The sequence below is a fragment of the Staurois parvus genome, unplaced genomic scaffold (genome assembly GCF_062004578.1).
Source record: "Staurois parvus isolate SC_StPar_1 unplaced genomic scaffold, SC_StPar_1.0 ptg000311l, whole genome shotgun sequence".
NCBI lineage: Eukaryota > Metazoa > Chordata > Amphibia > Anura > Ranidae > Staurois > Staurois parvus.
Window position 1 is genome coordinate 1,367,184 of NW_028318107.1, and position 10,843 is coordinate 1,378,026.

General features: G+C 37.9%; 1 protein-coding gene across 1 annotated transcript; it reads right to left on the reverse strand.

Annotated features, from left to right (window-relative positions):
• Positions 1-9,177: 9,177 nt before the first annotated feature.
• On the reverse strand, positions 9,178-10,843 carry LOC149457624 (olfactory receptor 8G17-like). Its single transcript, XM_089683453.1, has one exon. It carries the CDS (start codon positions 10,841-10,843, stop codon positions 9,887-9,889), a length of 957 nt encoding a protein of 318 aa, XP_089539579.1. The 3' UTR covers positions 9,178-9,886.

Sequence of the window (10,843 nt, forward strand, 5' to 3'; positions counted from 1 at the left end):
GAAACTTGAGAAACGTCCATGGCGTCCAAAAAGCGTCCCTTTAGGTCAGACGCGGTTTTAGACCGGCTAGAGAACAGTGATAGTAAATCAGAATTAGTGCACAAGGAGGAGGGGGGAGCAATATTACATAAACCAGACAAACTGAGGTCTGCTTCGCTTTAAGTGCATTCCAGTGCATGAGCTCACCACTTGGACAGTGCCTATTTGGACTAAGGAGTATCTTTGACGCCCATACTGTTTGATGAACCCTGGTTACTGCTCATCGCGGTGAGACAGAGGATGGTGTGGAGTGCGATCTGACCAGAGCTTTGATGCCAGAGATATTCTGAAGACTATACCTCTCTACATGCGTATTTGCGTATTTTATACGCACTTCTGGTGAGTGCGCACTCTATTCGCTCCTAGGATTTTTTCACCCCTCCTACAACCATTGACTTGGGATGTGGACTGTGTGTGTGCTTTAACATTTCTATTTTTTGGTGCACTGTTTACTATTGTACCTATTTTCTTGAGTATTTATATGCATATATACCTCTACAGAGCATTCGTTTTGCACTCTGATTCTAAGCGCTGCACCTATCTTTATCCTTTTATTTAGTAAATCAGAACCACTTGCAGAATTGAGTGATAATGATTTGTGGGGGAAATTCCTTATCAGACACTGAAAACGATTCTGCGACTGAGCTCAGCGATGTGCGAACTTGGCGCTATATTTCACATTTCAGTGTTTTTGATTTGATGACTTTATTGAATTAAATTTATTATTATTATTATATTATTTTTTATAAATATTTATATTATAATTTATGATTTCAAACTTTATCCTACCCGGGATGTTTACTAGACTCTTGTTTGGACAGATTTAAGTGAGTTATTCTTAAGAATTACAGGCCTACAATATAGAAAAACAAATTTCCAGGCAAAACAATGTACCGCTTTGACATTCAAAAATATTGATTAGTTAGATGCCAGGGAGGTTAAAGCCTATGTGTGCACGGACACCGAGGATAACATGCTGGGGAGTTTACTGGCTGTAGAAAAAAACACCAGAAGCCAAACACAGCCGCTGTGGAAATGTCCAATGTGCATGAGGACTAATACAGATACTGTTTATTAAACATTTGAAGACCAGCGTGTGGCCAGAATGGCGGCTGAGGCCATTCTTCAACATTGAACTCCTGGGGTCGGTTGAGCAGTGTCCATCCCTTCACTTGAAGACCACGCCTATTCTGACACTTTTTCTTTACAAATCAGCCTTTTTTTTTTGCCAGAAACATACTTAGATTCCCCAAACATTTTATATATATACAGTGGGGATGGAAAGTTTGGGCACCCCAGCTAAAAAATTGTATTAATGTGCATAAAGAAGCCAAGGAAAGATGGAAAAATCTCCAAAAGGCATCAAATTACAGATTAGACATTCTTATAATATGTCAACAAAAGTTAATTTTATTTACATCATTTAAACTTTCAAAATAACAGAAAACAAAAAAATGGCGTCTGCAAAAGTTTGGGCACCCTGCAGAGTTAATATCTTGTACTGCCCCCTTTGGCAAGTATCACAGCTTGTAAATGCTTTTTGTAGCCAGCCAAGAGTCTTTCAATTCTTGTTTGAGGTATCTTTGCCCATTCTTCCTTACAAAAGTCTTCCAGTTCTTTGAGATTTCTGGGCTGTCTGTCACGCACGGCTCCTTTAAGGTCTATCCATAGATTTTCAATGATGTTGAGGTCAGGAGATTGTGAAGGCCATGGCAAAACCTTCAGTTTACGCCTCTTGATGTAATCCCCCGTGGATTTTGAGGTGTGTTTAGGATCATTATCCATTTGTAGAAGCCATCCTCTCTTTAACTTCAGCTTTTTCACAGATGGCATCAAGTTACCATCCAAAATTTGCTGAAATTTTATTGAATCCATTTTTCCTTCTACTCGTGAGATGTTCCCTGTGCCACTGGCTGCAACACAACCCCAAAGCATGATTGATCCAACCCCATGCTTAACAGTTGGACAGAGGTTCTTTTCATTAAATTCTGTGCCCCTTCTCCAAACATACCTTTGCTCATTCCAGCCAAAAAGTTCAATTTTAACCTCATCGGTCCACAGAACTTGTTTCCAAAATGCATCAGGCTTGTCTATATGTTCATTTGCAAAGTTCAAACGATGATTTTTGTGGTGAGGATGTAGAAGAGGTTTTCTTCTGATGACTCTTCCATGAAGACCATATTTGTACAAGTATCTCTTTATAGTGGAATAATGTACCACAACTCCAGTGTCTGCCAGATCTTTCTGGAGGGATCGTGCAGTCAAACGTGGGTTTTGAATTGTTTTTCTCACAATCCTGCGAGCAGTGCATGCTATAAATTCTGCAGGGGGCCCAAACTTTTGCAGACGCCATATTTTTGTTTTCTGTTATTTTGAAAGTGTAAATGATGGAAATAAAATCTAACTTTTGTTGACATATTATAAGAATGTCTAATCTGTAATTTGATGCCTTTTGGAGATTTTTCCATCTTTCCTTGGCTTCTTTATGCACATTAATACAAATTTTTAGCTGGGGTGCCCAAACTTTCGATCCCCACTGTATATATATATATATATACACACACACAAGGGTTCCAAAACAAGCGCACACAGTAGGGGCAAGAGCAGACAACCCTGCCGGGTGCCTCTACCCAAAGTAAAATAGTCAGAATTGCAGAGTCTAATCCTCGTTTGGGGGGAATCATATAGAGCCCGTACACCCGATAGAAATTTGTCGTTAAGCCCAATTTCTGCAACAGTGAAAACAAATAGGGTCAGAGGACACAATCAAAGGCCTTATTAATGTCTAGACTCAATAATAACACTTCTTGTGAGTGCAAGTTAGCATCTTGGATGACATTCAATGTGAGACGTATATTATCTGTGATAAACCTATCAGGAATAAATCCCGATTGGTCAGGAGAGACTTATATCCCGTACACACGATAAGAAAATAGTACGAAACGTTTTGCGGAACCACTGATGGAACGATTTTCTCTTCGTTGATGAGCAGGATGTTTTAACCGATAACACTGTTCAACAAATTTTTATTTTTTGCCAGTTTTGGAAACAAAAGGATCCATTTCTTAATGAATTTCACATTCTGAGTTCAAATATAACAATGAAATTTGTCAATTGGCTCTAGTTTTTCTGTAAACAGAAAGTTTTCTACTATAGGCATAATGACTACATAATGCACAATAATTATATAGATAGATGTCTTTCCACAAATATAAAGCAAGTGATATGACTACATAACAAAGCCTAAATGGCATAATATATTGCATAGGATTACCAAGAAAAATTATAGCCATAAGCTAAGTTGAATCATTTTAATACTTAGGATTCTCACTAGTTTTGTCTTCAGTTTGTGTCGGTTTTGCTTCTCTTGGCTTTTCTCTTGTATTCGAGGAAAGGGCTATCTCTTACAACTGCACGTGACTACACGCTTCAGGTTCTTCCTCACTTGACTCAACCACAAAGGATTCTGGTGCTTTAGGAATTGGTAGCCCCTCTCCATGAGGAACTGGACGTATTGCCGATGGAATATTTGGATAGTGCACAGATAACTTTTTCTTCTTATTTAGCCCTTTTACAATTGGAGGCACCATACAAAAGTAACAATTACTAACATGATCTGTTGGCTCTCTCCAAATCATTGGCACAGCGAAAGGCATAGATGCCTTTTTTCCATTCAACCATTGCTCCAGTGCCGTCCCACAAGAATTGCAGCATATATGTGGTGCCCAGCTCTTGCCCTGGTCTCCTATCTTGCAGCCAAAATACAAGTTGTAGGCTTTCTTAATCATTCCTGTTATCCTCCTTTTTTGTGAGATAAAAGTTATTTCACCGCAGATATAGCAGAAATTATCTGCTTTATTCACACAAGTTCGAGGCATTACTGAGTAGCCTATATAAGCAGAAAACGAAATGTAAAGACGAACTCCAATCAGCTACAGATACTGCAGCTTTTATGCAGTGAAGTGATGCAATTAAAGGCTAATATTGCATCATCTCAGTATACATGACATTTTCTATTGGTCACCAGTATCAATTGCGCAATATGCAGCTGAAGTTGCATCATCATTTTGAATGGCTTACGTCATTAGATGGGTGAATATATCATAGAAACTAGAGCCAATCAACATTTTTTAGGGTCATTTTCGTTTTCAGCACCCCAAAATTATGTAAGATTAGCTCATTTTATGCCCAAAACTTTTTACCTGTTGAACAGTGTAATGATATTGTGAACGAGAAAATCTGGTTGAACAGCAGTGAAAAATGTTGTCGTTTCGCGTACGAACGACTGATTTTCTATGCGGTGGTATGGCTGTCGTACGAAAAAAAATCTATCAAGCGCTATCACGCATGAGCGGAAACAGAAGATGACCCGGATGTTTATGTCTGAGGAATCTTCGTAAACACAAACGAAAAATACAAATGTTAAAAGTAGATTGTCCTAATGAGATGATGAAACCAGAATTCTGCATATTATATTTTTATGTATCACTATTTATGTATATAGGTCATGTAATACACGATATTATACTCATTAATACTAAATAATATAGTGCAGCGCTGTAATGCTAATAGAGAGAGATAAAAGTAAGTAAAATGAAAATAAAAGTTCATAGAGTCCTTTATACAATAAAAAGTGATTGCAAACGAAAGTGTTGTGAAGACCTGCTCAGCATAGATAGGTGACTGGAACCATATAGATAAAATGCAGACGGCTGCTAGAAAGGTCTCAGCTGCTGATCAGCATCTTGCTGCATCATTTCCCTTAATTGCCTTCTTAATTGTGTCTCCTTAAACCCGGATATATAGGATTAAGGACCTTTAAATGACCCTCTTGTTGGAGGGTTCCAGATTTACAGCAGCCAATTCCTAGGGTACCTGGCGACCAGGAGAGGGAGCTTAACCTACCTTAACACTTTGGGCAAGAAGGCTCTCTGGACCTAGAGGCATATTACTGCACCCAAGGCTGATGTTTTTTACCTGAGAGGGATGACCTATACGTTTGGCTGATCCACATGCCTGGCCGATTACCTGGATAAAATTGCATACATGCGCATTTTAAATGCGCGGTCGGTGAGTGCGCATTTTATCTATATGGTTCCAGTCACCTATCTATGCTGAGCAGGTCTTCACAACACTTTCGTTTGCAATCACTTTTTATTGTATAAAGGACTCTATGAACTTTTATTTTATTTTACTTACTTTTATCTCTCTCTATTAGCATTACAGCGCTGCACTATGTTATTTAGTATTCATGTTATGAGGTCTAGTGATTCCTTGGAGTGTTCCAGCAGCTGATTTATGAGCGCTCGCTTTACCTATATCCCATATTATACTCATTGCTGGTAATTGTTGTGTATATCGCTCGTTCTGGCCGGAAGGGCGTGGCTACAATGTCACAGGCACACTGCATCACTTCCACTTGTACGGAAGACGTCAACACTACGTATGGTCCGACGAACGATTTTTTTAGATTGGTTAATATGGGCCACAATTCCGACCAATGAACGAACACCTATCAGTCGTCGGATGACTGATCGGTCAATTTTCTAATCGTGTATTCTCACCTTTATGAGGAGATAATTGGGGCCAATCTATCTCCTAAGATACGGCTAAATATCTTTCAGACTGCTGACACCTTTTCTAACTATACAGGAATGCCAGATGTAATTATTCGAAGATGACATTTGTATATTGGGAGTGCCCGGTATTGAAGTGGTTAATAAAGCTTTAATTGTTTATAATTTGTGTATGGAGTTCTGTTGGTATGGTGCCTAAACAAGCGCTGGTAGATTTATTTTGGTAAGGGCCCATGTACTTTGTGTCTTTTCAATAAGTGTGTGACACCAGTGAAATCCACTAGCAAGGGGTGACACCATTGTCTATATAGTTCTCTCTCTCCCTCTTTTCCTGTAATATCATTATTAGAGATGAGCGAATCGAACCAGGCGAAGTGGAATTCGTTTCGAATTTCAGGAAAAATTTGATTTGCGTCAAATCCGAATATTAGCATACTTCGGGTGCGCGAATCGGATTTTTCCCGATCAGCCGGCAAAAGTGTCCCTGCAGAGAGCTCCGCTATTTCTGACAGTTCTCTGACAGTTCCTTCACATGTACAGCGGTTGAAACATTGTATCTATTTGTTTCCATTTAGGATACAGATGTTTTTATTTGGAAACAGATACAATGTTTCAACCGCTGTAAATGTGAAGGAACTGTCAGAGAACTGTCAGAAATAGCGGAGCTCTCTGCAGATACACTTTTTGCTGTACTGGAATACTTCTTCTTTTCATTCTTCTTTTCATTCTTCTCATTCTTCTTTTCATTCTTCTTTTCATTCTTCTCATTCTTCTTTTCTTCTTCATGAAAAGAAGAATGAGAAGAAGAATGAAAAGAATAATGAAAAGAAGAATGAGAAGAATGAAAAGAAGAATGAAAAGAAGAAGAAGAATGAAAAGAAGAATGAGAAGAAGAATGAAATGAAGAATGAGAAGAAGAATGAGAAGAATGAAAAGAAGAATGAGAAGAATGAAAAGAAGAATGAAAAGAAGAAGAAGAAGAATGAAAAGAAGAAGAAGAATGAAAAGAAGAAGAAGAAGAATCTTTTCATTCTTCTCATTCTTCTTTTCATTCTTCTTTTCATTCTTCTTCTTCTTCTTTTCATTCTTCTTCTTCTTTTCATTCTTCTTTTCATTCTTCTTCTTCTTGTTTTCATTCTTCTTCTTCTTTTCATTCTTCTTTTCATTCTTCTTCTTTTCATTCTTCTTTTCATTCTTCTTCTTCTTCTTTTCATTCTTCTTCTTCTTTTCATTCTTCTTTTCATTCTTCTTCTTTTCATTCTTCTTCTTCTTCTTTTCATTCTTCTTTTCAGTCTTCTTCTTCTTTTCATTCTTCTTCTTCTTCTTTTCATTCTTCTTTTCATTCTTCTCATTCTTCTTTTCATTCTTCTCATTCTTCTTTTCATTCTTCTTTTCATTCTTCTTTTCATTCTTCTTCTCATTCTTCTTTTCATTCTTCTTCTTTTCATTCTTCTCATTCTTCTTTTCTTCTTCATGAAAAGAAGAATGAGAAGAAGAATGAAAAGAAGAATGAAAAGAAGAATGAAAAGAAGAATGAAAAGAATGAAAAGAAGAATGAAAAGAAGAAGAAGAATGAAAAGAAGAATGAAAAGAAGAATGAGAAGAAGAATGAAAAGAAGAATGAAAAGAAGAATGAGAAGAATGAAAAGAAGAATGAAAAGAAGAATGAAAAGAAGAAGAAGAATGAAAAGAAGAATGAGAAGAAGAATGAGAAGAATGAAAAGAAGAATGAGAAGAATGAAAAGAAGAATGAAAAGAAGAAGAATGAAAAGAAGAATGAGAAGAAGAATGAGAAGAATGAAAAGAAGAATGAGAAGAATGAAAAGAATGAAAAGAAGAAGAAGAAGAATGAAAAGAAGAATGAAAAGAAGAAGAATGAAAATAAGAAGAATGAGAAGAAGAATGAAAAGAAGAATGAGAAGAAGAATGAAAAGAAGAATGAAAAGAAGAAGAAGAATGAAAAGAAGAATGAGAAGAAGAATGAAAAGAAGAATGAGAAGAAGAATGAGAAGAATGAAAAGAAGAATGAGAAGAATGAAAAGAAGAATGAGAAGAAGAATGAAAAGAAGAAGAAGAATGAAAAGAAGAATGAAAAGAAGAAGAAGAAGAATCTTTTCATTCTTCTCATTCTTCTTTTCATTCTTCTTCTTCTTCTTTTCATTCTTCTTCTTCTTTTCATTCTTCTTTTCATTCTTCTTCTTCTTCTTTTCATTCTTCTTCTTCTTCTGAGGATGAGGATGAGGATGAAGAAGAAGAAGAAGAAGAAGAAGAAGAAGAAGAAGTAGGATGAAAATAAGAAGAATTCCAAGCCGGCAAAAAGTGTATCTGCAGAGCTCCGCTAAGTGTATCTGCAGAGCTCCGCTAAGAAATAGCGGAGCTCTGCAGATACACTTTTTGCCGGCTTGGAATTCTCCTTCTTCTCATCCTTCTTCTTCTTCTCATCCTTCTTCTTCTTCTCATCCTTCTCCTTCTTCTCATCCTTCTTCTTCTTCTCATCCTTCTTCTTCTTCTTCTCATCCTTCTCCTTCTTCTCATCCTTCTTCTTCTTCTCATCCTTCTTCTTCTTCTCATCCTTCTTCTTCTTCTCATCCTTCTTCTTCTTCTCATCCTTCTTCTTCTCATCTTTCTCCTTCTTCTCATCCTTCTTCTCATCCTTCTCCTTCTTCTCATCCTTCTTCTCATCCTTCTCCTTCTTCTCATCCTTCTCCTTCTTCTCATCCTTCTCCTTCTCCTTCTTCTCATCCTTCTCCTTCTCCTTCTTCTCATCCTTCTCCTTATTCTCATCCTTCTCCTTCTCCTTCTTCTCATCCTTCTCCTTCTCCTTCTTCTCATCCTTCTCCTTCTTCTCATCCTTCTCCTTCTCCTTCTTCTCCTTCTTCTCATCCTTCTCCTTCTTCTCATCCTTCTTCTTCTTCTCATCCTTCTTCTCATCCTTCTTCTCATCCTTCTCCTTCTTCTCATCCTTCTTCTCATCCTTCTCCTTCTTCTCATCGTTCTCCTTCTTCTCATCCTTCTCCTTCTTCTCATCCTTCTCCTTCTCCTTCTTCTCATCCTTCTCCTTCTCCTTCTTCTCATCCTTCTCCTTCTTCTCATCCTTCTCCTTCTCCTTCTCCTTCTTCTCATCCTTCTCCTTCTCATCCTTCTCCTTCTTCTCATCCTTCTCCTTCTTCTCATCCTTCTCCTTCTCCTTCTTCTCATCCTCCTCCTTCTTCTCATCCTTCTCCTTCTTCTCATCCTTCTCCTTCTCCTTTCCTTCTCCTTCCTCATCTCCAAGGGCATTTAAATTAAAGGTACAGTGTTCTGCACTAATTTAAAGGCTCTCTGAAGCCTAGAAACCCTTTTTATAAGTTAATTTTGCAGCAAATAAATTTGCATCGAATCAAATTTCTTCCTCAAATTCGGCGAATCAGCCGAATCGAATTTTTGAATAATTCGCTCATCTCTAATCATTATGTTAGGGTTATCTTACATACAGTATTTAGGATATAAAAATATGAAGGTTCTCCCACTATTCTTATGTCACAGCTATCAGGACCATCATAGAGGAACCAAAAATTCAGACTTCATGTGATAATAAAGTATTTATTGTGAGAACATGACCAGTGACAGCAGTGCAGCAAACAATGGAATATGTTGGAACAGAAACAGACAATAAATACCCAACAGCAGCTAAATGCGATAATACAGGAAATTCCAATACAAATATGTGGAAGAGCTAAGTAAGGGACCTGGGCAAGGATGGGGACAGAACGACTTCAGCAGAAGTGAGATAGGAACAGACAAGTTAAAATAGAGCAACACAGCAGGAAAAAAACATTTAAGAAATACTGCAGGGTAACAAGAAGACTGCTGAGGTCTGTGGCTGGTTGCTTGAGCTGGCAAACTGGAGAGTTGGGAACACCTCTGACAACCAAAGAGACGTTAGATAGATGGACTGTCTGGTTCTTGAGAATAATTCCTAACCAGTAAGAAGACATCTTGGATGTAAGGGTTCCTTTGTGATGTCCAAACTGGGTGCCTTGCTACTAGAGAATGGAATCCATCCCAGGGCCTAAAAACAGGTTTAGTTCCTTTCAAGGTCTGGCACCAGAATGAAATACAGTCAAAGATATTCTGCCAACAAACACATAACTCAATCATTTGTTGAGGTTTTTCTTGGTTGCTGTGGACTAATGCACTGTGTATGTTGGGTTTTGCATCATTGCATTAAGATGGAAATAAATGAGGTTTGGATACTCTGTCCATATTACCTTTAAATGGACTAACAATGTTTAGTGTCTGGTTATGGATGACAAGATTTGTCTTATAGCTGCATTGATCTCTTGGTTTCTCAGGGTGTAAATAAAGGGGTTCACTAGTGGGGTGATCACCGTATAGAGCAGTGATAGAATTTTGTTCATTGTTGCAAAATGACCAGATGGAACCACATAGACCAAAATCATGGTGACATAGTATGTAGACACGACTCCCAGGTGAGAGCTACAGGTGGAGAAGGCTTTCTCTTTTCCTTTGGATGTTGAGATCCTGGTGATGGCTCTGATGATGAACCCGTAAGTAGATATGATTACAAGGAGAGGTAACATAGTGGCTGTAGATGAAAAGGAATACATAACCATTTCAACAGTGGAAGTGTCAGAACAAGAAAGCTTCAATATTGGAAGAACGTCACAATAGAAATGGTCAATAATATTGTCTCTACAAAAATTCAAACTTATTACAAAACTAAAACCAATGGAAATAAGAAGGATTGACAAAGCCCAGCAGGCAAGGATCAGACAAATACACAACCCGGGACCCATAATCAGTGTGTAGTGAAGAGGTTTGCAGATCGCCAGAAATCTATCATAGGACATTGCTGAGAGGAGGAAATTTTCTGTAGCTAGAAACACCCCAAATAAGAAAAACTGAGTGAAACAGCCAATAAGAGAAAAATAAGTGCCGTTTCTAAGTAAGATGTGGAGCATGGGGGGAACAAAGTTGGTGGTGACCAAGATCTCTACTAGTGACAGATTGGAGAGAAACACATACATAGGAGAAAGAGAAAGTTTAGAGAAGGACACCAGCAAGATGATCAAAAAATTACAAGAAAAGGTTAGGGAGTAGATGACCATGAAGAGGCAGAAGAGGACAAGTCTGTAGCTTTGGTGGATCCTCAACCCAACAATGAAGACATTATTTATTGATGACGTGTTCTGCATGTCCAGCAATTGGGGCATAAATTCTTCCAT